This window comes from Austrofundulus limnaeus, unplaced genomic scaffold (assembly GCF_001266775.1).
Source record: "Austrofundulus limnaeus strain Quisiro unplaced genomic scaffold, Austrofundulus_limnaeus-1.0 Scaffold1056, whole genome shotgun sequence".
Lineage (NCBI taxonomy): Eukaryota > Metazoa > Chordata > Actinopteri > Cyprinodontiformes > Rivulidae > Austrofundulus > Austrofundulus limnaeus.
In genome coordinates this window covers 64,369-90,739 of record NW_013953458.1, presented here as the reverse complement: position 1 = coordinate 90,739, position 26,371 = coordinate 64,369, and the positions used below count along the sequence as shown (strand labels likewise).

At 42.2% G+C, this 26,371-nt stretch overlaps 1 protein-coding gene across 1 annotated transcript in view; it reads left to right on the top strand.

Moving 5' to 3' along the window:
* acss1 (acyl-CoA synthetase short chain family member 1) overlaps positions 1–26,371 on the top strand; it is a gene marked incomplete at its 3' end in the record, with an annotated part of 45,596 nt that overhangs the window by 2,000 nt on the left and 17,225 nt on the right. The window contains 8 exon segments of the mRNA XM_014030410.1: positions 3,236–3,332; positions 9,585–9,784; positions 11,484–11,659; positions 15,774–15,926; positions 16,219–16,366; positions 20,687–20,824; positions 23,432–23,524; positions 25,273–25,385. Of these exon segments, the coding sequence (XP_013885864.1) occupies positions 3,236–3,332; positions 9,585–9,784; positions 11,484–11,659; positions 15,774–15,926; positions 16,219–16,366; positions 20,687–20,824; positions 23,432–23,524; positions 25,273–25,385 (1,118 nt within the window).

Genomic DNA, 26,371 nt, shown 5'->3' with positions numbered 1-26,371 from the left:
AGTCTCTGATGGTATGGGGTGTATTAACCAGCCTCTCTGATGGTATGGATGTGTATTAGTTAGTCTCTGATGGTATGGGGTGTATTAACCAGCCTCTCTGATGGTATGGATGTGTATTAGTTAGTCTCTGATGGTATGGGGTGTATTAACCAGCCTCTCTGATGGTATGGGGGTGTATTAACCAGCCTCTCTGATGGTATGGGGGTGTATTAGTGCCCATGGCATGGGTAACTGTCACATCTGTAAAGGCACCATTAATGCTGGTTTTGCAGCAGCATACGCTTCAATCTAAGCCACGTCTTTTTCAGGGACGTCCAGCTGATTTCAGCAAGACAATGAAGACACAGTCTGCACGTGTTGCAACAGCGTGGCTTCAGAGTTAGAGTGTGCAGGTACTAGACTGGCCTGCCAGCAGTCCAGACCCGTCTCTCAATGAAAATGTGTGGAGCTTTATGAAGAGACCCCGAACTGTTGAGCAGCTGAAGTTGTTCATCAAGTAAGAATGAAAAAAAAATCATCTACAGAGCTTCAACAATTAGTGTCCCCAGTTCACAAACACTGAGTGTTGATAAAGGGATCAGAGTGTGTTCCAACTGTAGGGGGATCACACTTCTGAGCCTCCCTGGTAAGGTCTATTCAGGGGTCCTGGAGAGGAGGGTCCGTCGGATAGTCGAATCTCGGATTCAGGAAGAGCAGTGTGGTTTTGGTCCTGGTCGTGGAAAACTGGACCAGCTCTACACCCTCAGCAGGGTCCTGGAGGGTGCATGGGAGTTGGCCCAACCAGTCTACATGTGTTTTGTGGACTTGGAGAAGGCCTTCAACCATGTCCCTTGGGGACTTCTGTGGGGGGTACTCTGCGAGTATGGGGTACCAGGCCCTTTGAAACAAGGTATTAGGTCCCTGTACGACTGATGTCAGAATTTGGTCCACATTGTTGGTAGTAAGTTGGTGAGAGTTGGACTCCACCAAGGTTGCCCTTTGTCACCGTTTCTGTTCATAACTTTTACGGACAGAATTTCTAGGAGCAGCCAAGGTGTTGAGGGGATCCTTTTTGGTGACCTTAGGATCACTTCTCTGCTTTTTGAGGATGATGTGGTCCTATTGGCTTCATCAGATCCTGATCTCCAGCTCTCACTGGAGCAGTTCACAACTGAGTGTGAAGTAGCCGGGATGAGGATCAGTGCTGAGATATGGTCTTGAGCTGGAAAAGGGCAGGGTGCCTCCTCTGGATTGGGGAAGAGGTTCTGCCCCAAGTAGAGGAGTTTAAGTATCTCAGAGCCTTGTTCACAAATGAGGGAAGAATGGAGTGGTAGATTTATAGGTGGATTGGTGCTGTGTCTGCAGTGATGTGGGTGTTGTACCGATCTGCCATGCTGAAGCGATTTACCGGTCGATCTACATTCCTACCCTCATCTATGTTCACGAGCTTTGGGTAGTGACCRAAAGAACRAGATYRCRGATACAAGYAGCTGAAATGAGTTTCCTCCGCAGGGTGTCTGGGCTCTCCCTTAGAGATAGGCTGAGAAGCTCAGTCATCCAGGAGGGACTCAGAGTAGAGCCGCTGCTCCTCCACGTCCAGAGGACCCAGTTGAGGTGGTTCATCTGGTTAGGATGCCTCCTGGACTCCTCCCTGGTGAGGTGTTCTGGACACGTCCCACTGGGAGGAGACCCAGAGGAAGATCCAGGACACACTGGAGGGACTATGTTTCTCAGCTGGCCTGGGAACACCTTGGAGTTCCCCCAGAGGAGCTGGTCCAAGTGGCTGGAGAGAGGGAAGTCTGGATCTCCCTGCTTCTGCCCCCCACGACCTGATAAGTGGAAGAAAACTGATGGACAGACGGAAGATCCAAATGTTATGAACAATACCAGGACCATGGTAGATTGGTAACTCATAGGCCAGTGGTTCCAAATGTGGAGTTGTGAACTTTTGGAAAAGTAATAAATATATGCTAATTAAAAATAACATCTTTAGTCAACAAATGTTTTCTGTTTGCTGTAAAGTGTCATTATTCCAAAAAAGAGAGAAAATATCTGCCCAAGAAAAAATGGTTTGATCAGAATTGAGTCCAGAAATTAAGAAACATGTCAAACATCCAAAGGGGAAGGTGGAAACAAACTGTCTCTCAACAGAGTCCAATCAGAAAGGGATCACACTGCACAAACAAGCCTGTTTTCTTGTACCTCACAAAGGCAGCTGAAAGAAACTTCACAGCAGACATCGGGAGACTGCTGATGGCTGAAACCACTGCTCCCTGTTGTCCATCAGGATTCCAATAGACATGTTTTAAAACCTGTTTTGTAACCATTCAGATTATTTTTATACTGTAGCTGAGCTACTGGACAACTGTGTGAGCAGCCTGCATGCTGTATCACAGACTGGCCTCCTTGCTGCGAGAGTAAAGCTGACATCTACTGAACTGAAGAAATCTCCGTATTTTTCTAACATGGAACAACAAATGGGATGGAGGCTCTATAGAAATCAGTCATCCTTCCATTCATGTTCTATACTTGCTTTTCTTTTCTGGGTTAGTGAGGAACTTGTGCCAACCTGGTGTCTCTAGTCCATCACAAGAACACACAGAGATGAATGAGACAAAAGCTGATACTTTCACTCACTCTTACGGACAATTTAGAGTTACCATTATACTCAACATGCATGTTTTAGTCTGTGGGAGGAAACTGGACTTACCCAAAGAAAACCCACAAGGACAACGTGTAAACACCACCCAGAAAATAGTACTAAAATTATGTCAGTGAAAGTAATGAGATTAGATCTAAAATCAGTCCCAAATGGAAAAACAACAAAATTTTTCTGTACATTTCATCAGAAATAAATCTATTATATCTGACAGGAGGATTAAAGGGTTTTATCTAGACATAAAAATAATCTATCTGAAAAATAAGATAAAAATTTGTCAATAAATTGTTAGATTTCTATTGACAGGTACATTATTTTGCTGATTTCTTTTGTAAAAAAAAATCTGGATTTTTCTGAATAACTCTAAATATTTCCTCAGCAGCTATTTGTGTGTTTGACTGTTCTGATTTTAGATATTTGTTTTTCTTTTTGTTTAATCTGATTATCTCAGATAATGTTTGACCTTTCACCCTCTTCAAATAAGTAATTTTCCTGTTTTACTGCAAAACCAGTAAACATCCAAACAACCATATTTCACCAAACGTTTAAGCTCATCACTGATCTGTTTGTTCTGAGCTGTTTCTGTTTGTGCCTCAGAGAACTGCCTGGATGTCCACGTGCGCACCCATCCAGAGCGGGTGGCCCTGATCTGGGAGAGGGATGAACCTGGCTCTGAGGTGAAGGTCTCCTACAGGTACAAAGATCAGATCTGAACAACCAGTCACTTTAAAATGATCTGCTTTATTTTTATGTTACAGCTTCATAAAAAACAATTGGTTTAAACATTTATCTGTTAACAGGAACTAAAAATCTAATAAATATGGACAGTATATCTATCTGTTTATATCATTGTCTGTATTATTTGGTATAGATCAGTATTCTTTCATGATTGGAAGGATTTTGTAAGGACTGTGTTTACTTTACCCACCTGTGTTCTCTGTGTTTGGTTCTGTTTCTCTGGTTCTGCTCTTGCCCCGCCCACTTCTACCTGATCCTTGTCATCCCTTCACAGGAGTTAGTTATTCTGGATCATTTAATTGTCTTTATCTTCCCCATAGGTTGGTTTGTTGTTTGGATCTGCATTGTACATCTAATGTGTCATTTTTGACTCTGTCCTTCTGTTAATCTCCACAATTTCTGTTTTTTGTTTTGCTGCCACGTCGGCGTCTTTAAATTAAATACGTTTTCCTGTTAAAGATTCAACGTAAGGTTGTTCCTGTCTGCATTTTGAGATTTGAACTATGTCAAACCAGTTTATGACAGATTTATTTACATACAAATATAAAATACTACAAAACATTCATCAGTACTTGTTTATCCAGGTATCAGAGGGCTGTGAAAATGGCAAAATCTGCTTTTATGTCTATGATTAATCTAAATAGTCACAAACCTCATGTTCTTTTTAATATTTTTAACTCTGTTATTAATCCTTGTATCAGTGTTTCCATGGAAGCTTCTTTTAAACTTTGTGATGAGTTCTTGAAATTCTTTGTTGGGAAGATTTCTGATTTAAAGACTTTTTATTCTCAGCCTGTCTTAAATCTGCCAGATCCTCCAAAGTTTTCTGCTGTTTTTCAGCTTTTTGAGCCTGTGACTTTATCTGCTCTTCAAGAAATAGTTTCAAACTTACGACCCTCTAATTCCCCTCATGATGTCCATCCGCCCTCCTTGTATTTTAAAAGAAACTCTTCGTATCACTGGGCCTTTTATTTTACATTGTGTGAACTCGTCTTTGTTATCTGGCTGTGTTCGAGCAGCTTTTAAACATGCTGTACTGCAGCCAATTATCAAAAAGAAAAACCTGGACCCCAATGTTCTAACTATAGGCCAATATCTAAATTACCTTTCATGTTTAAGATTTTAGAAAGGTCTGTTTTTACTCGACTTCAGTCCTTTTTAGATTCTCATGGTGTTTGTGAAGAGTTTCAGTCTGGTTTTAAATCTCGTCATAGTGCTGAGACAGCACTTTTAAGGGTTTTTAACGCTCTTCTTTTAACTGTTGATTCAGGTAGCCCTGTTGTTTTAGTTCTTTTAAATTTAACTGCTGCCTTTGATACAGTTGATCACAGCATCCTTTTATCCAGACTTGAACATGTTGTTGGTCTTCAAGGCTCAGTTTTCACATGGTTCAGGTCATATTTGGCAGACAGGTCTTTTTCCGTTTCTATGGGGTAATACTCTTCTTCATCTGCTCCTATTTGCTGTGGTGTACCTCAAGGTTCTATTTTAGGACCTATTCTTTTTTGTTTGTACATGCTGCCATTGGGATCACTTTTTAAAAAGCACAAAATTTTCCATTTTTATGATGACATTCAAGTTTATTATCCTTTTGATTGAAATGTCTCTGCCTCTCTGCAGCCCCTTTTAAATTGTCTCCAGGACGTCAAAGACTGGTTATCCCAGAACTGTCTGACTTTGAATGAAGACAAAACTGAAGTTATTTTATTTGACAATTATCCTCCTCTTGATGGTTTACCTGGTTTTCTTGGCCCACTTGCTCCCTGCTGCTCATCTGTGGTCAAGGATCTTGGAGTGTTTTTAAGTTTGAGAAACAAACATCTTTAGTTGTTAAAACCAGTTTTTATCAGCTCCGTCTAATCGCCAAAGCAAAATCTTACATTCCCCACAAAGACCTTGAAACTCTTCTCCATGCTTTTATTACATGTAGACTGGACTGTTGCAACTCTTTATATGTTGGTTTGGAACAGTCATCTGTCCATCACCTGCAGTTAGTCCAGAACGCTGCTGCGAGTCTTTTAACAGGTTGTAGAAGGAGGACCACATCAGTCCTGTTTTATCTGACCTGCACTGGCTGCCTGTTCACTTTCATATTGATTTTAAGATTATTTTACTTAAAGTTTTAAATGGTCTGGCACCCAGTTATTTATTGGCCCTGTTGCACTTTTATACCCCAAACAGAGAACTGAGATCTTCTAATCAGATGCTTTTAGTGCAGCCAAAGGTAAAACTAAAGTGTAGAGGGGAACAGGCTTTTACTGTGGTGGTCCTCAGACTCTGGAACAACTTAAGATCAGTACTGCAGAGTCTGTTCAGTCTTTTAAATCTGGCTTAAAAACTCACTTTTTTACACTGGCTTTTAATTTAAATTCAGTTTGAGCTACCTCAGGGATTTGTAATTTGTGTCTTTTATTTGTTTTTAGCTTATTGTATGTTTTACTGTATTTTGTCTGTGAAGCACTTTGGTCAACACTTTTGTTTTTAAATGTGCTATATAAATAAAGTGATGATGATGATGATGATGATGATGATGATGATGATGATGAATACTAAACAAATCAAACTCCAAATGAACAAAGAACTGTGTAACAGTAAGAAATAAGTTCACATTTCTTTAGGTTTTCTTATTTTGTGAGTTTTTTCTTCAAAATCAATGAGCCAAACTGTAAAATATATCAAAGCGAATAATAATAATGAAAATGATTTAATATTGAACCTAAAAGGTGGCAGCACCGTGGCTTAGTTCGAGCTGATGTCTCTCAGTAAGAAGGTTGCTGGATTGAATCCCAGCTGGGGACCTTTCTTTGTAGAGTTTGCATGTTCTCTCCGTGCATGCGTGGGTTTTCTCCCACAGACCAAAAAAAAAAAAACCTGTGACGGGCTTGCAGCCTGTCCAGGGTGTACCCCACCCCTCACACCGTCACTGCTGGATGGGCAGCAGTGACCCTGAAAGGAAAAAGTGGGTGAATGATAATGGATGAACTTAAAAGTAAATATTGCACTTTAGCTGTGATTTTTCCTGGCATACTCTCTCTCAGGCTCAGAAAACTGTTGCACTATTGTTGCTGCATGAACACAGATTCTGAACATTGTCCTTCAGTTGTGCGTACGAGTGATTTAGGAGAATTTGTGRCATTCACCAATGTTTTCGTATTCTGATTTTTTTCAGATACAAACAAAATTCATGTGTGCTCAAGACCTGTTGTATATTTTACCAGCAGTCAGTCTGCTGTTATCCAGACGGGTTTTCTTCACTAATAACTTTATATTTCATTAGTTTGAAGACATTTAGAGTTGAAAATATATCACACCCTATTATTCTGTTTGAATTGAATTATAATTTTGAATGTAATAATGTAGACTGATATAAATTGGTTAAAATAGATTAAATAGTCTTTTAATGCTGTTATAACACTGCAGTGTTAATATGAAGATATCAAACTACAAACCAACTTAAATTCTGCATTAATTAAAGTTTAATTTGTTTGTGTATAAAATGAGGTCAACAGGAAGTGAACATGATCAACAGCTTTATTCAGACATAGATTAGATTATTTTTAATCAATTTTTATTTTGTTCAGATTCATTTAGCACATCAGCTGCAAGACTGTCTGCTGTGTTCTCCAAAGTGTCAGATAGATTTTGGAGATATTTTAAAAAGTTTTCTTGATTCTTCAGAACCACATCTGACACCACTTGCATGTGTGGGCGGGGGAGACGGTGCACGACTGGCACATCGGTCTGGGCTGTGGCTCTTCTTTTGAATAAATGAAAATTATTTAACACAGATGTTTACACTTGAATTAAAAATATTTGACCAAAAGAAAACTGGAGCAGGACTACAGAGAGAGATGAATGTGACTTAGATTTTTATTTCTGTGACTGTACGATCCACAGGAGACACAACATTAACAGCATCAGTTCATTCCTTGTCTTCAGCAGCTCCTTTAATTCCACAGCTGACCTGCTAAAAATGACAGGTTTTCTTTTCTGGATCTCTGAGAGCAGGACTTCAGTCTCTGAACTTGTGAAGTTCTTCTTTTTACTTTGTGATGTCATTTATGAATGGACACTTCCTGGTATGTGGGGCAGGAAACACAGCCTTATATGGTGTTTTGGGGGTGGTAATTATGCTAATCTCCTCTTCTTGAACATCTGAATACAAACAGGTGCATTCATGATGTTTATGCTGCTCATTTACACACTTTTCCTGAAGATAGAAGAGTTTGTTGAGTCTGATGAGGTATGTTCGTACGAACCCTTCATACGAACAAAAGTAAGAGAAATTTAGGACATAAATACAAAAACGTTCTTGCATGAGGCCCAGTGGTACTGTTTTAATGTGTAAGTGCAGAGTTAGAAGACAGTCAGCTCCATTTGTAAGAAGTTCTGTGCTCCACAATAGAGTTCCTGCTGGTGAAACTAAAACCATGCACTCATTAATCATTATCAGGTTTTCCTTGCTATGAAAAGGAGTGTTGGCTTTCCTGTAAAGGTCCAGATTTAGTGAGACGTGTTTTGGAGAGCAGAAATGTCTATGTGCGTCTTGTTGTTGATGATAGTAGTTTCCCTCAAGTTTTTGACACTAAGCAATGATGTGTGTGTGTGTGTGTGTGCGTGTGTGCATGCATGTGTGTATGTAGACACAAATAATCTGCATAAAGGAGGATACTGTTCACAGAGAAAAACAAAACAGGACCAAAAAGAAAGATTTGAAACAACAAAACTGAAGCTTAACTGTGCCCAGAGTCTGTTAGGGCTTAAAGGGATCCATGATTAGTTGTAACATTAGACTTTATTTAATAAACATATGTTTTAACTGTAAAATAAAGACTGTAAAAATACTGTAGGCTGTTTAGTTTTGTAAWTWWTTWWWMWAMWRAWWKTWWAMWAWWWTWTWACACRGATGGRGCCATTTTATTTCCACACAAAGCATTCTGGGTAAATGATGACGTGGATAGGTCCTCGGTGCGAGGCTGCTAGCGAGCTATATCCACCCTGAAGGTTAATCTTGGACAATATCTGATGATCGACTCTTTTAAATGAAACCAGAGAGCGTTGACAGAGAGGAGAAGGTAGAAATGACTCAGCCTGGAACTGAAAATATGGATGGAGGACAACAGGTTAGCTTGTTTGTCGCGCTAGCACCGAGCTAATACAAATAAGGCAATATAGTGTCAGTGCTAGCACAAAGGCTAACAGGCTAATCTGAGGTTGTTCTTCCATGAAGCAGCTCTGTTGTCCTCCATCCATATTTTCAGTTCCAGGCTGAGTCATTTCTACCTTCTCCTCTCTGTCAACGCTCTCTGGTTTCATTTAAAAGAGTCGATCATCAGATATTGTCCAAGATTAACCTTCAGGGTGGATATAGCTCGCTAGCAGCCTCGCACCGAGGACCTATCCACGTCATCATTTACCCAGAATGCTTTGTGTGCAAATAAAATGGCTCCGTCCGTGTTAAAATATACAGTAAAAGGAACACATTCTAACTCTTTCCACTAACATATCAGATCATCTTATCTCAGCCTGACTGTAGTTTATCTCTTCAGTTTATAATATCACAATGTTAAATTCTTGTTATCCATCCATTATCCATACCAGGAGTGGCCAATCCTGGTCCTCGAGGGCCGCAGCCCTGCTCGTTTTCTTGTTTCCCTGCTCCAACACAGCTGATTCACGTTGAATTACCTCTTCCCAGTTCTACAGAAGCCTGATTATTACACATTCATTCAAATCAGGTGTGTTGGAGCAGAGAAACTAAACATGCAGGGCTGCGGACCTCAAGAACCAGGAATGCCCACCACTGATCTATACCCACTTCTTCTTTCTGGATCACTGGTGCCCATATCCAGCAGTCACAGTGAGGGGCGGGGTACACCCTGGACAGGTCTCCAGTCCATCCCAGTACCACATAGAGACAAACAACCATTCACTCTCTCACTCACACCTAGAAACAATTTAGAGTTATCAATTAACATAACAGTCATGTTTTTGGTCTGTGGGAGGAAGCTGGAGTACCCGGAGAAAACCCACACATGCACAGAGAGAACACGCAAACTACCCAGAAAGGCCCCTGGGCCGGGATTTGATCCAGCAACCTTTTTGCTGAAAGGCATCATCTTTACCAACTGAGCCACTGGTTGCTCATAAATTCCTGTTATAATTTGGTATAAACTGACTCCTGCCCGTCATCATGTTCATCCATCAGAGAGCTGCTGGAGACCACCTGCCGACTGGCCAACACCCTGAAGAGCCATGGGATTCACAAAGGAGACAGAGTGGCCATCTACATGCCTGTGTCACCACTGGCTGTGGCTGCCATGTTGGCATGTGCTCGAATTGGTGCTGTGCACACTGTGGTGTTTGCTGGATTCAGCTCTGAGGCACTGGCAGGACGCATCCAGGATTGTGAGTCATTCTCCAGGTTCTCACGTTTCGTTCATCAACCAGGCAGCAGGCAGCCAGAAGCAATGACTCCAGGTGCTCTACTGCTCGATGCAAACAAACACAAAGCTTTGAATTCAACACAAAACAACAGATTTAGGAAAGAAAAATGTCCCAAATGGTTCATTTTTAACAGTTTGTAATCTTATGTTTCAAAATGTTAGGACAGCAGCAGTGGGCGGTGTGGCAGAATATGTGTCAGTTAGGATGTGTGATTTGGTTGACAAGTTATTAAAATCTCCATCGTGCTGCCCAAAATCATATAAACTCTATAAATATAAAATCATACAATTATAAAATACCAAAAAGTCTACCTACTCATAAAATCATAACCTATAACCATCTGCAAATCTTAAACTTATTTCCTTTACTGAAAAGGTTGATTGCGGTGGGAATAAGAGTTTTTTAAGTCTTTTTTTCTTGGCCAGGGCTACTATAAAATGTTTACCTGAAGGTGCAGGTTGAAATGACTGATGAGGGGGTGTAAAGGGTCCTCGGGGATACAGTTTGCTCTCCTTTGAACCGCACAACTGTAAAGTTCTGTGAGATGCATTTGAAGGATATTAATAAGTTTATCTGCCTGTTTGATGACTTTGTTGAGTTATTTCTTGTTCTTTTCTATAAGAAAGTTAAACCATGAAGAGATACTAAATGTAAGAACTGGCTGGATGAGTTGTACACTATTGTTAAAATGTCTTGTTTTACCTGCAAATCATTTAGCCCTTTCATGAGAAACATGTGCTGTTCCTTATGTATTTTTACTCTCTTGGGTTTGAGAAACAAATTATGTAAAGACTTTTGAGAGTCTATCATCTAATATATATCAGAATGTATTATTTTCTTTATTAAGTTTGGGTTTAAATTAGTTAAACTGTGCAGTGTTAAAGTAACAGGTTATCTGATGAATGAAGTCCATAAAGGGAAAAAAATCCTGTAAACAGTGATAGAAACACTGACGGGGTGTAGCTGCCGTGGCTAGAATATGTATTATATCTCAGGTATGAAGGAATCAATATATTAAGACATTTTAGGGAGAAATGGAGTGAAGTGAAGATAAATTTCTGTTTAAAAATCAGTCCTGTTAAAAACATGCTGAACCCTGATATCCATTACTGGACTTTATCAATAACATCCTCAGATTCAGTTCTAGTGAACGGTCTGATCAAAAACCAATCCCTCAGTGGATCTGCTTCCCTCTGCAGAAACTTTAAGATGTTTGTTTAGTGATCAAGTGTGATTTTATCACCAAGTGTCCCAACAGCTTTATTGCATTGTTACTGGGTCCACAGTCCAAATACCTAAACTGGTCTGGAAGTCAAACAATCAAACTGCAGGTTTCTGGAGTGACCGGAGGAACACTGAAGTTCAGTTCTTCTTGATTCGCCTTCATTCAAGTCATTTTCTGAATGTTCTTTTCTGTTTGGTTCATAATAGAAGGTAAAGAAATGTAGTCAAAGTAAAATTATAAACATATGTAATAATTTAATTTATTAATTAAAATTGTACGTTAATGTTATTACTGTGTGTGATTGGGCTTACGGTGAAACAAAAAGAAAAGAACCAATTTTGAGTCCTTGAGGGACATCACTTTTTGTTGCAGCTTCTGAACACTACATCATCCCTGTGAGATCCAACCCACTGTCCTCCGTGTGTTATATTACAGCTCAGTGCAAAGCTGTTATTACCTGTAATCAAGGTGTGAGAGGAGGCCGACTCATCGAGCTCAAAGCTACAGTGGATGCTGCAGTGAAAACCTGTTCATCTGTCCAACATGTCTTTGTCTCCCAGCGGACTGAAAATCCTGTAGTGATGAGGGAGCTGGACGTTCCTCTGGAGGAGGTGGGTCACATGATCAACATCACAGTAACACACCTGATCAATTCATTTCCAGTCCCGTTGATTATTAACTTACCAACACTCTTGATCATTAATCAATGCCATCAACATTAATAAAGGTAGATGAAGTGGCACTGCTGTCTCTTGTCCAGAATTAAAGCCAAAATATCAGTGGGTTTTTTGAGAGCTGGCATGTTGTATTTTTAGAGCCAGAGCCATTCAGAACTTAGGACTGCACCGTCAATAAAAAGTCCCACCTACACAACCCTCCCAACATGCTAACAGGCTGTCAATCACAGTGTAATGTGACACTTTTCTTTACACATAAAATAAATGAATAGGTTTGGTTTGGTGAGTGGGGATGGAGAAAGAACCCATATGAGTGGGCTCATTGCTCTCCCCAAAAAGACACTGGTCTTATTCAAACCTTCTCGACCCTCGGATGAAGGACACCAGGTTAGAAACACTCAGTGTTCTGAGCTTCTCAGGATCCATAAAGGGGTCTCCAAGAATTATTTTCCTTAGAGTGTTCAGAGCCAGGCAGTGGCCTAAGTAGAGTAAAGAGGTCTGTAGTTCAATGCCACAGGCATCACACAGACCATTGTCATGGAGTCTCATCGCCATTTTGTAGCTGTTGAGCAGATTGTGCCCAGTTAGGACTCCAACCAGTGTAATTAGAGTTTTCTTTGACAGGGAGATGAGCGCTTTCCCAAACCTTAGATTTGGGCTGTTAATCAGTTCCCGTGCCTGTCTACAGTCCGTCAGCTCCCTCCAGAGGATTGAGTGTTGACATCTAATCCAGGCCTGTAGGGCAGTCCTACAGACTGTTGTTGAAGTACCTACAAAAGCATCAATATCAGCTCATCGCTGACAGCTTGGTGGGAGTTGGGGGGGGCACTCTATGACCACCGATATCTGTGCCCTTCCCCAATAGCTGCACGTAGACACTTAGGGGTTGGGGTGGGGGGAAAACTGGCATCCCCCCAGCCTCTGGCCCTTCTTCCTGTCCTTTTAACTACACTATAGAACAACGTCAATAGCACATTTGAGGGAGGGTGTGTGTGTGTCGGGGTCTTCTTTTATTTATTTATTTATTTCTCACTCCCCCGTTTCCCGACTGACGTCTGGGGGTGGGACCTTGGTGGGGACACACCACCGGGTGGGGGCCTGGACTGATGTGGACTGGAAGCTTGGGGGCACGGGGGCGGGCTTGCACTCTGGCTTCTCTGGAGCTGCATGCACTCTGGGGATGTGGCTCCTGGTTGGTGTGGTCGGCCCGCTGGCCGGAGTGGTCGCCGGGCTCCGGCAGGTGTCGGCTGGGGCTGTACCCCTGGCCGTTGGCGGTGGTTGGGGGATAGTCGGGGTGTGACCTTGCTGGGGCGGGGGTGGCTGGTCGGGTCGGCGCGGTCCAGGCCGGGACTTGGCCGTCTGCTCCTCTCCACCCCAGGACAAATGGGTTTACCTCCTGGGTTCGGGTGTGGGCCGCCCTCTGCGGGGGGCGGGGGCATACCCTGGACCTGGGGGGTATAGAGTGTGTATTGGGAGTGTGAATGGAGTGTGGCGTCTATATTGTATGTCTTTGAATGAGTGGGTGTGAGGACGAGGGTGGGATTGTATGATTGTGTTTGTGTATGCGTGGGTATGTGTCAGGCTGGGATGTGGACTTACCCCTCGCCTGGTTCGTTTGTTGCCCCCATCCCATACCGCCCTCTGGTGGGGGTGCCTTGCCCGCCGGCACGGGGATGGCTCTTGGGGGCTGGGGCTGGGTGCTCGGGTGTGTGCTGGCTCGGCCTGGTGGTTGCCTGTCGGGGCTTGGGTCCTCTGGCCCTGTAGGGTCTCGGCTTGGGGGGGGCCCTGGGGGCCGGGCTGTCTGTGCCTATGCCCGTGCTTGCCCTAGCGTGGGGGGGGTGGCGGGGGCCTGCGTGCTCGTCGCTGCGGGCCGCTGTGGGGCTGCTGCGTGTGGTCGCTGGTGGGGTTCTCCTGGGTCTCCCCTATGGTTTGACCTGGGGGTGGATGTGCGGCTCTCCTCGCGAATGTGTACCCAGGGGTCCAATGCTTGGGGTTCCTCCTGGGGTCGTTGGCTCTGGCCTCCCATTATGTCTGCCTCGTGCCTTGGGGGTTGGCTCTGAGACTCCCCCACAGTCACTATTATACATTCTGTTGGAGAAATCCTGTAAATTTATGCTTGCTCACAACCGCACGCAGACAAGTGTTCAGATCCGAGGGGTTCTGAATGATCATCAGGTATATACAGGTGGGTGTTTGTTTATCTGTCTGAATGTATATCTGTATGCTTTTGCTAAGTTTTGTAACCTTAATTCTTTGCAGGTGTGCAGACAGATGTTGGATGGATTGTGTTGTTTTCTTGATGTATATCTCACATATCATCAATTCTTTCTTTCATTTTTTTCCATTACATTGTAACTTTTCTTTCCTTTCCTTCTTTTTTCCTTTCTTTCTTCTTCTTTCTTGTCTATCTAAAAAAAGAGGTACCTACAACAGGCTCTGGTGTCAGATTTATAAAACTGGCGTACGCACAATATGAGCCCAGAAACTTGCGTACGCCACTTTTCACGCCAAGGTTGTGGTTTATAAAATCCAAACTTGATCTGAAAATGTGCAGAGCCTCACAGCTCTGACCCATGCGTACGCTCATTTTGGAGACAAGAAACTGAGACACAGATGGTGAAGTGAAGAATTAGAGCCACACTGTGTAATGATCACTGTCAGATATTTAATTTACCTTCAGAATCAGACTTGGATTTTTATTCAGCTTTATCATCAGCTTTCTTAACATCATTATTTATGCTTCTGCTGCTGAGCCATAAGGACCTTTGAAATAAAAAAAACTTAAGTTCAAGCATCCATTCATCTGCTTCCTCCTCAGATGACCCTGACCCACAGACCCCTCCCTGACCCACAGACCCCTCCCTGACACACAGACCCCTCCCCGACAACAGACATTTCAACAGAACGACAGCAAAAGTCACGCTTTGGGTACACGCGCAGGACGCGCCCACCCTCACCAGTGTGAATGTTATAAAAAGTTCACTTTTTAAAAACTGTATTTGTGGCGCGCAGGGGTGGGGTGGCTGTGGGAATGTGTGTGTGGGGGGGTGATAATAGAGCAGAGAGGGCGAGGAGAGGGGAGAAGAGCTGTGAACTTTATCTGACTTATTTTATTTTATTTATTGTTTTTATCGTCCTGCAGGCTCTGAGAGAAAATTAATTTGAAGTTGAGTTTTTGTTAAAAAACATTAGATTACTCTAAACATCTGTAAACCAACAAAATGAGGGAAAATCTGTGTCAGTTACATTCTACTCAGGTGAGCAGCTGTCAGTCAGCACCTGTCCTCCTCCAGAAACATGAAGGAGTGTGTCTGAACCAATCACTGATTAGCTGACTGATTTAAATACATCTTAACATTCATGAGGTACTTTACATTGACTGTTTATGGTTGAGTGTGGGCGTGTAGAGGGTAGAACCTGAGGAGGGACATCGTGCACAAACTCTGACGTGCGGCTGTAATTTATAAAGGAAAAATGCGCAGAAACATGCGTACGTACCGTTTTATAAATCTGAATTTTTTTTGGCATACGCCATTTCCGCCTTTTGGCCGTACGTTCATTTTTAGTATGTTTCCACGCAATCCTTTATAAATCTGACCCCAGGTGGGTATTTATAATCTCGCTCACTATGGTTGTGCAAAATCAGCACCCCTGCACCTGCTGGCCCTAACAGGAGGGATCCATCTGTGAAACAGTAGAAATGATTGGGAGACATGTCCACAATAGAGAGGTTACTCCAGGCAGAACTTTCTTCATTCTCTGTCTTAAAATAAAAATAACTGATTAAACTAAACATTTATATTTGAACAATCAGAAGCAAATTAAAAGCCACAATCATATCAGGAAAATATCCCACTGGTTTACATGGATGGGTGGGACTTACAAACTTATGCTAGAGACAGTCTAGTAGTAGACACTTATAGCCTCAACTACACGCTTCTGGTCTTCTCTCTTCTTATTAGTGATCCATAGATTGTCAATGCATACCCAATGTTTGAACAAATGTTCTGGTACTTCTAACAGTAACATCCTCCTGGTTGTCCTCCAGGTGATGTCCTCTGAGCCTGCTGTTTGTCCCCCAGAGCCTCTGAACAGTGAAGATCTTCTTTTCCTGCTCTACACATCTGGCAGCACAGGAAAACCTAAAGGACTTGTCCACACCCAGGCTGGTTATCTGCTCTACTCCTCCATGACTCATCAGGTACTTCTCTATGTCTCAGAAGTTATGCATAAAGTTAAAGGAAATTGAACAATATGTTAAAGGTAAAGACTAAAATAAAATAAATAAACAGACAGCTGGACTTGTGTTCTATAGTTGAAGCCATTTTGCTTCCAACAGCAAAACACCTTTTTGTTAATACAGGCAAACAAAGACTCAAATAACACATCATATTCACACCTGATAGTCCAGTAGACTCGGTTCGATTGTGTGTTGTTTAAGTTATTATGGTTGGTGTTATTCTTGTTTTTGTGATGGCTGTTGTTGTTTTCAGTATGTGTTTGATTATCGGGAAGGCGACGTGTTCGGCTGTGTCGCTGACATTGGTTGGATAACTGGACACAGCTATGTGGTGTATGGCCCATTGTGTAATGGTGCCACAACTGTTCTGTTTGAGAGCACACCTGTGTATCCAAACCCAGGTGAGTGTGACCCAAACAGACACCTACAGTACACCTGTGGTTCACCTACAGACACTACTGTGATACAGAGAGAGAGTTCACACATCTGCTGGAAAACTCCAGAATAGAGGTTTAACAAACTCTGAGTTTATAATCTGTGTTAATTTAGGAGAAACTGAGTTTTTAGTACCAGAAAGGCTGACTGAGGGAAAATAAATAATAGTATCTTACCATTGAGATGGAAAGTTCCTCCGGATTGGCAGACCGGACCGCAGAGTGTGTTCCAACTATAGGGGGATCACACTTCTGAGCCTCCCTGGTAAGGTCTATTCAGGGGTCCTGGAGAGGAGGATCTGTCGGATAGTCAAATCTCAGATTCAGTTGTGGTTTTTGTCCTGCTTGTGGAACAACGGATCAACTCTACACCCTCAGCAGGGTTCTGGAGTTTGCTCAACCAGTCTACATGTGTTTTGTGGACTTGGAGAAGGCGTTTGACCGTGTCCCATGGGGACTCCTGTGGGGGGTACTCCGGGAGTATGGGGTACCAGGCCCACTGATACGGGCTGTAAGGTCCCTGTACGATTGGTGCCAGAGCTTGGTCCACATTGCCGGTAGTAAGTCAGACTTGTTTCCGGTGAGAGTTGGACTCCACCAAGGTTGACCTTTGTCACCGATTCTGTTCATAACTTTTATGGACAGAATTTCTAGGAACAGCCAAGGTGTTGAGGGGATCCGTTTTGGTGACATTAGGATCCGCTTTTTGCAGATGACTTGGTCCTATTGGCTTCATCAGATCCTGATCTCCAGCTCTCATGAAGCGGTTCGCAGCCGAGTGTGARGCGGCCGGGATGAGGATCAGTGCCTCCAAATCCAAGACTATGGTCTTGAGCCAGAAAAGGGAAGGCTGTCTTCTCCAGGTCAGGGAGGAGGTCCTGCCCCAAGTGGAGGAGTTTAAATATCTCGGGGTCTTGCTCACGAATGAGTGAAGAATGGAGCGGGAAATCAACAGGAAGAATGGTGCTGCAGGCACTGTACGTTACGCGCTACGTTCCTACCCTCATCTATGGTCAGGAGCTTTGGGTAGTGACGGAAAGAAGGAGTTGACAGATCCAAGCAGCTGAAATGAGTTTCCTCTGCAGGGTGGCTGGGCTCTCCCTTAGAGATAGGCTGAGAAGCTCAGTCATCCAGGAGGGACTCAGAGTAGAGCCGCTGCTCCTCCACGTCCAGAGGAGCCAGTTGAGGTGGTTCATCTGGTCAGGATGCCTCCTGGACTCCTCCCTGGTGAGGTGTTCTGGACACGTCCCACTGGGAGGAGACCCAGAGGAAGACCCAGGACACGCTGGAGGGACTATGTTTCTCAGCTGGGAACACCTTGGGATTCCCCCAGAGGAGCTGGTCCAAGTGTCTGGAGAGAGGGAAGTCTGGGTCTCTGCTGAGGCTGCTGCCCCCAAGACCTGACCCTGGATAAGAGGAAGAAACTGTACGGACAGACGGACTTTAAGAGTTTTACATTTTTCTTCCCTTCTTGCCTCTGGATGGATGTTATATATTTGTTGGGATTTTTAAATGTGAGGAGACTGTTACCCTAGGGGCAGACCCTGAGTTTAATTTACTTCTCTTTATGGTTCATAAAACTCCAGTTTCTCTAAAGACAAGGTTAACTATTTCTGAGTTTTTACTAAACCAGAAATACTTCTTTGTTGTTGACTTTAGTTCAGCTGCAGTGAGTTAATAAAAGATGTGTTTCACCAGCAAAACACCTGCAACCGTTTTGTGTTGTTGGTGAACTACAATAAAAGTGACTTTTGAAAACCTTCAGTGTTTTTTCTCTGGGATTTATTTCCTGTCAAACAGTTTAAACATGTTCAAACCCTTTCAGGCTGTAACACAGTCCAGTTCCAGGTTCTTCCTACTTTGGAACATTCAGTTATTTTCCCCACATCTACAGAGGTTCTGATGATGAGAAGATCAAGCAAGGAAGAGTTGCAGGTCTTGTTTTCTCTTAAGGTGGTCCGACAGTACAGGGTCAGGACAGCAGGCAGACAAGTCCAGAATCTGTCCCCTCTTCTTCTTTAGTCTTTGAAATGTAAGCAGAAAGTGGTTTTACATCACAAAACCCAGGTTCTGCTCAGAACCATCACAGAACTTTGATCCAAACTCAGAACCACCCCAGACTGTCACAGAACTGGACTTTTAGGGCTTGTTGTTGACAACAGTCCCATTTTCTTATTGATTTATTTCTTCCAACAAAGATGTTGAATCCAGGTTTCTGATGTGTCATGGTCTGACTCAGATAGAACCCAGAGGAGTCTGGACAGGGTTACCATCAGACCCATAGGACCTGGCACCATCTCTTGATATGGTTGACATCTCTGTAGATGTTAAACCTGAAAATCTCTTTAGAAACCTTGTTGTTTCGTTTTGTTTTCAATCAATCAGTCAAGTTTATTTATAAGGGACATTTCAGCAACAAGGCAGCTCAAAGTGTTTTTCAGCACAAAAACACAAAAAATACAAAATCTTCAAATACAGTTAACAAGTGAATCATTCCAGTTTGTCAGGTGATATTGTTACACATCAAAATGTTGATTAATCTTTCATTTATAATGTTTTATAAGTAACACTAAACAGGTGGGTTTTCAGTCTTGATTTAAAGGATCAGAGTTTCAGTTTTTTTACAGTTTTCTGGGAATTTGTTCCAGATTTGCGGTGCATAAAAGCTGAATGCTGCTTCTCCATGTTTGGTTCTGGTTCTGGGGATGCAGAGCAGACCAGAACCAGAAGACCTGAGAAGTCTGGAAGGTTGATACAACAACAGCATATTTTTATTGTATTATTGTGGTGCTAAGAGCCGTTAAGTTATTTCTAAACTAATAACAGTATTTTAAAGTCTTCTCTCTGAGTTACAGGGAGTTGGTGTAAGGACTTTGGGCTGATGTGCTCTGTCCTCCTGGTTTTGGTCAAAATGCGAGCAGAAGTGTTCTGGATCAGCTGCTGCTGTCTGATGGATGTTCAGGCAGACACTGTTACAGGGATCACTGCGACTAAAGATAAACACATGGATAAGTTTATCTAGATCTTGCTGAGACATTAACTTTCTAATCCTGGAAATGTTCTTCAGGTGGTTTGAGGCTCACGTTTTAACTGTCTTCATGTGGCTCTGAAGGTTCAGGTCAGAGTTCATCACTACACCCAGATTTCAGGCCTGACTGCTGGTTTTTAGCTGTAGCAGCTGAAGCTGTGCGTTGACTGTCCCTCTTTAGCTCCAAAGACAATAACTTCAGTTTTGTTTGTGTTCAGCTGGAGGAAGTTTTGTTTCATTGATCATCAGAAACTCAAACTGAACTGGAGTCAGGTTTTAGATCAAACATGTTGATTTTACTTTGCTTATTTCTTTATTGCTTCTGTTACATTTTCATTTAAATGTGTTCCAGTTTGAAAAGGGTAAATTTGAACACATGAAGCTAATGAGACAAAACAAAAAGTTTTTTATAGTGCAGGAAATCCAGGTAAAAAGAAGAATTGTTTATGTTTTATTTGGTGTCTCAGGAGTGTCTGACCTGAGGCAGGAAGCAGTTGGATGCTCAGAGGAAGAGCTGTCAGCTTCTCTGATGTCTGTTTATCATTCAGTTACTTAGTAATGTTGTTAAGTTTATCACCTGCAGTTGAAGAGATGAAGCCACTACTTGCTTTTTCTGCTTCATTTGAGCTCTGATTGGTTCAAATGGTATCCCCCCTTCCTCAGCAGGTGATGTTACCTGTTTTACCTGTTAACTCTTTGGGATGTGGTCTTGGCATGCTTGGGTTTGGATTCTCGGTGCAGAAGGTGCAGAGTTCAGAAAGTTATGTTGTTGCAGAAAATATTTATTTAACAAGGAACAGAAATGTGTGATTTAAAGAATAAAGTTGCTTTGTAGACGGTCATCTGGGTTTATTTATTGGAACAAACAGGACACAGAACACAGAACCTGTTCAGCTCAAGGTGTGTGTGTCTAGGCAGTTGTAATGGTGTGTATACTGTTTAACATACAGATGTTATCTTAAAAGACAATGACTTCATTCTGGGTTCTGTACTGGGCCCAAATAAAAATCACAGTGATAATTACAGCAGACTGTGTCCTGGCCAAAAACATTCAGACCTATTGAGAAACAAAAAGAACAGCTTCATCACAATAAACCTGATGTCACTGGGTCAATACAACATGCCAAAACCTACTGGCCCATTACAGGGTATGAACAGCTCACAAAGATATTTTGTATTACAATGTCAAAAAGGAAAGACATTTCTACACATGACACCTAAAACGCACAACGTGTTCTTTCTTGTGTCTTGTTGTTCAGGCAGGTACTGGGAGATGGTTGAACGCCTAAGGATAAACCAGTTCTATGGTGCTCCCACGGCTCTGCGTTTGCTGCTGAAGTACGATGAGAGTTGGGTGAAGAAGTACGACCGGTCATCTCTTAGGATGCTCGGATCAGGTGGGACATGAGAACCAAACATTTGACATCATAAACCGCAAACCATGAAGCTGAACTTTGGTTCTATGGGTTTAAGAGTAATTGTACCAGCAGGGTGTCATCAGCATGCATGAACCCACATCTCATCTGCTTCATATGTAGTTGAACACACAAAAAAAGCAAATATTCATTGATTTCACCAGTAAAATGTTTTAAAAATAGTTTAAAATTGCAACATAATTGTGAAAATCACATGGAGGTAATTACATCCACATCATCTGCTTCATGGTGCCAATAATTGCACAAAAGTACTGTGTTTTTAATTTGACCACTAAAACTTAAAAACAACTTCAAATGTCCCTGTTTTTATTTTTTACTGTAATTGTCAAGTTTTAACAAAGAGATTAGAAAATCTAATATTTTGAACAATAAAATTATCTGTATTAATTAGCATAAAATATTATGTTAATTTCTAGTTATCACCATAAGGTGACAGCCCTCTCCCTGGGCTGCCACCTTATCGTGGTGGAGAGGTTTGAATGTCCCAGTGATCCTAGGAGCTATGTTGTCGGGGGCTTCGTGCCCCCAGCAGGGTCACCCAAGGCAAACAGGTCCTAGGTGAGGGATCAGACAAAGTCCAGCCCAAAGACCCCTATGATGGATACAACTAATGGATCTAGTGTTCCCTCGCCTGGATGCCGGTCACCGGGGCCCCACTCTGGAGCCAGGCCTGGAGGTGGGGCACATTGGCAAGCACCTGGTGGTCGGGTTCTTACCCATGGAGCCCGGCAGGAACAACCAAAGAGGAGCCCTTCCCATGGGCTCACCACCTGTAGTAGGGGCCGTAGGGGTCGTAGGGGTCAGGTGCAATGTGTATCAGGCAGTGTTCGAACAGTCTCCTCCAGAGGGGTTGGACACTCTTCCACTCTGGAGTTGTCCATGCTGAGAGACACCGAGCAGGAGTGGGTGAGTGGGTGACTTATTGGCCCCCATCTTGGCACCTGTACGTTGGGGTTCACCCTGGTGACCGAGAGGGTAGCCTCCCTCCGCTTACAGGTGGGGGGACGGGTCCTGACTGTTTGTGCCTATGAGGCTAAAAGCAGTTCAGATTACCCACCCTTTCTGGAGTCCTTGGAGGGGGTGCTGGAGAGCACGATAATGGACCTGGAGAGGTGTGATTGGGAGGACCCCCCCACCCCCACCCCGCCACCCCGGTCTAAACCCGAGCGATGTTTTGTTATTGAACTTCTGTTCTCGTCACCAGACAGATGTGTTTCAGAAAAAAAACATTTTAAAATGTCTCAAAACTTCAATTAACTTCATATTAAAAATGTAGTGCTATACAACAAAATTAATAGCCAATTCATTTTAATTTAAACAGTTTATGTTGTTAGTCTACATAAAATTATAACTCTAATTCAAGCAGAATAGCCTATTGTCAACATAATTATGGAGTGTGATTTACTTTAAACTCTAAATATCTTCAAACTAATGAAATATAAAGTTATTAGTGAAGAAAACCCGTCTGGATAACAGCAGACTGACTGCTGGTAAAATATACGACAGGTCTGGACCACTCCTGAATTTTGTTCAGATCTGAAAAAAATCTTAGAATATGAAAACATTGGTGAATGTCACAAATTCTCCTAAATCACTCGTACGCACAACTTAAGAACAAATCTGTGCGTACGAACGGTTCTTGCATGAGGCCCATTGCGCTGCTCTCTCATCTCCCCAAGTGTTTCCACTTCTTCTAATCAGTCCTTTGTGTATCTGTTCTGTGTCTGTCTTACTGTCGGTGCATTGTCTCTTGTTGGGTCCTGTCATGAGTAGCCTTTCAAGTATTTTTGTGAATCACCTTGTTGCAGTTCCTGAGTTTTTTTGATGACCTATGCCAGCTAAGCTGATGTTTTGTCTGTCCTGGGAAGCAGGCTTGTGTTTAATAAACTTTCTCTGTATTTTGAGTGCAGTGTCCCCGCCTCAGGAGGCACACACACTGGAGCATGTCACCTGACAGAAAGGCCATGTTGAGCAGGTTTAACCATGTAGTAAGGAGATAGTGGCCATGTTGGATAAATGATGTTAGAGACGGCGCTGTCAGGAAGCAGGTGAAGACCTCAGTGAAGATTTGTGGACGTAATGAAGGAGGACATAAAGACAGATGCTGTAATAGTAAAAGAGACAGGAGATGAGTCCAATGGTCTCTGAGGTGACCTCTAAAGGAAATAGCTGAAAGAAGACAAAGATTTTTTTATCTTTGAGGTGGCAAAGAAAACCCAAACCCAAAACTCTGTCTTTAGAAGCTGATGAAACAACCTAAAAACAAGTTTTAATTACTGTATTTAACCAAATCCTCATTTATCATCTTTATTATCATCATAAAAGACAGAAAAATGCAATGTGTTGATAAATCTATTATTGTTGGGTTTTTCAGTTTGTTTATTAAGGTCGACTGATTTGACTCTTTGTCTGTTGGGTAGCTCAGAGTTTTTGTTGTGCAGCATTTTCTTAACGATCTTCAACAGAAACTGTTCCAGACATCACAATGTGTGAAAATCTGTGCGTCAGTGTAGCATGATGGCTTCATGGGGGTTGCTTTGTGTCAATCTTTTTTTTTTGTCTTCATAGTGGGGGAGCCAATAAACCATGAGGCATGGCACTGGTTCCACAGTGTGGTGGGGGAGGGACGCTGCCCACTGGTGGACACCTGGTGGCAGACAGGTGAGACACACCAACATGTGACCAATTTCTTGATTCCGTTTACATTTTCTGCATTGCCCAAATCACAGGGCCCTACAAATCTCAGTCCTATTTTCATTTATTTTTTACACACCTGGGAAATTGTTCCACGTACCCCACCTGTAATATACTCGCGTACCGCAAAGAGTACACGTACCCCTGGTTGGGAATCACTGAATTAGGGCACTATCCAGCCATCAATATCGTTGTTTATAAACCTTTATGAGCTTTGGGAAAATAGAGGGAGGAATTATAATTTATGTCCCACTGCATCTTTACCAACCCACTGTCTAACGTTGAATTGAAGCTCACACAAAACAGAATAAATTCACGCTCGTATTTTGAAATTAACGAGTTCCTGTTCATCCTGTAGGCTACCCAGAATGCATCACTTCAGTTTTACAATAAACAGCTTAAAATTACTAATATATCTGCATATTTTCTTACTGCAGCCCTACCATAAACATAAGAAAATGACCAAGAAGCAGCAGTACTGGAAATCCACAGCTATTTTGTTTTTAACACCACGACTCAAAACTTTGTTTCAACAAATCACCTCCCCAAACTGCGATGACGTGCCAATCTGTGAATGGAAATTATCATTACAGTAGTTGGCAGTATTGTGCTGCTAACATGTCTCATGGTGTCACTGGAATGTTTTCTGATGAAAGTAGACAGGTTTGTGCTTTGTTTAATTCTGCTAAGTTTTTTGAGCATATATGCTTTAGAAATTGTGCAACAAAATTTTGAATTAGTACTGCCCACCGCTGGTTAAGTTACTTTCTACAAGCAAGAAAAAAACAACACAGAAGACATGGAGTTCTAAGCCTTTTATACAGTTTCATTTGCTTCAGATGGAGAATCTTTTTGACTTGTTAATGTTAAATGAATTTAAGCTGAAATCACATTGACTTACTGTAATGTTTGTTTTGCAGTGGATTTCATATAAATGAAACAAAAAACAAACTGTTTCATTTGATTTCTTCTGCAGTCAAAGTTCATTCTTCTGTGTGAGGATCAAAACAACCAGAGACACAAAAACTCCACTCAGTAACATGGTTTCAATCTTCTGGAAGCAGGGAGATTTTGTTGGGCTTTAGCACTTTGAGGTTTGTTAAATCCTCTGTGGGGATCCAGGTTTTGGGTCTCTGTGGACAGTTTGTTAAATCCAGTTGCAGGTTTTTTGCTCTTTGAGGACAATTTGCCTCTGTTTGAGGTTCTAATTCTTGATCCGACTGCAAGTCCGTCTGATTCTCTCTTTACTGAAGATTAAACCCTAATTTGACCGATTAGCAGCTGGACATCTGCAGCTCTGTGGAAAATGAATCAGGATCAAATCCTGCACACACTTAACCCCCCCAAACCCTCCTGGACAAGGCGAGGAGGATCACTGAGACTCTGACCTAATTCCTCGACAATCACGACATGGAGAGTTGTTGTTTTTAAACTCTCTGCCAGCTGCACTCGAATCTGGAAACCAGAAAACCTTCAAGAAATATTGGAAATAAAGATAATTACAGCAGAGAGCTGTGTAGAAGCTAAGATTTAAACTCATTACAATCTTAACTGTTTATCTTCAAACTTATTTGGATCAGGTTTAACATCTTTTACTTTTATCAGCTTTAACTGCACAGATATTTACCTTTTAATTTGTTCATCTGTAACTCTGTTAATCGTGTTTAAAGTTTTACTAATTTAAGGTTAATTTTGTTCAACTTATTTTTCCTCAGAGACAGGAGGAATCTGCATCGCCCCCAAACCTGCTGAGGACGGGGCCCCCATTGTCCCCTCCATGGCCATGAGACCGTTTTATGGAATCCAGCCCGTCATCATTGGAGAGCAGGTGAGCCTGGAATCCAAACCTACACACCTGAGCTGAGACTCTGAATCTGATCCTCCTGGTTTGGTTCTGAAACAGGCCACAGAGTCCAGCTGTGTGTTGGTCAAACATCACAGGGACAGTTGGACAGCACAACGCAGGTGGACTGTGGTTGGACGAGTTCTTTAGGACAGGGGTTCTGAATCTTTTTGGTTCTAGGGACCGCTTACAATGGTGAAAAAAAAATTCCATGGAGCCCCCTCATAAACACCATGATGTTAATTCAAAATAATTTACTGTTATTTGAACCCCTAAATGCCATGGTGATTTTTTTTGTTTGGTTTTGTATGTTTGTTTTACTGTAGTGCATTATTCCCCATAGACATTTTTTAAAATAAAAACCAAATTAACAATTTATTGAAAAATTTTGAGGACCCCAAGACACAGCTCGCGGACCCCTGGGGGTCCTGGGACCCCAGTTTGAGAACCTCTGCTGTAGGAGACAGATCCAGAACAGAACCAGACCTGATGAAAACCTGTTGTTGTTCTGTTTTTGTTGACGTTTTGATGTGTGTCTTTTTGGTTGTTAGTTTAAGTTTTGTAGTCAACTTGTATCATTTTGTGTGTTTTTGTTGTTGAACCACAACACATTACAACTACATTAATGAAGCCAGTGGTGGGCTGCACTAATCCAAAAATCAGCTCCGCAATTTCTAAAGCGCTTATGAAAAATATTTAGGACCGCAACTTTAAAACCGCTTATATCATGGAATAATTAGCAGAAGCTAATTTTAATGAACATGTTCAATTTGACACTTACTAGCTGACAATTCATGTACAACATATGCACAACACTGCCAACTAGTGGTGTATGAACCCTTGTACAGCTGATAGCTGTGGATCTGATTTCCTGTAACAGACCTTTAGCTCCTGGTGTAAAATTAAAAAGTTGTTGAGGATTGCTAGTTCGGCTGATTCTTTAAAAAGTTGTTGAGGATTGCTAGTTCGGC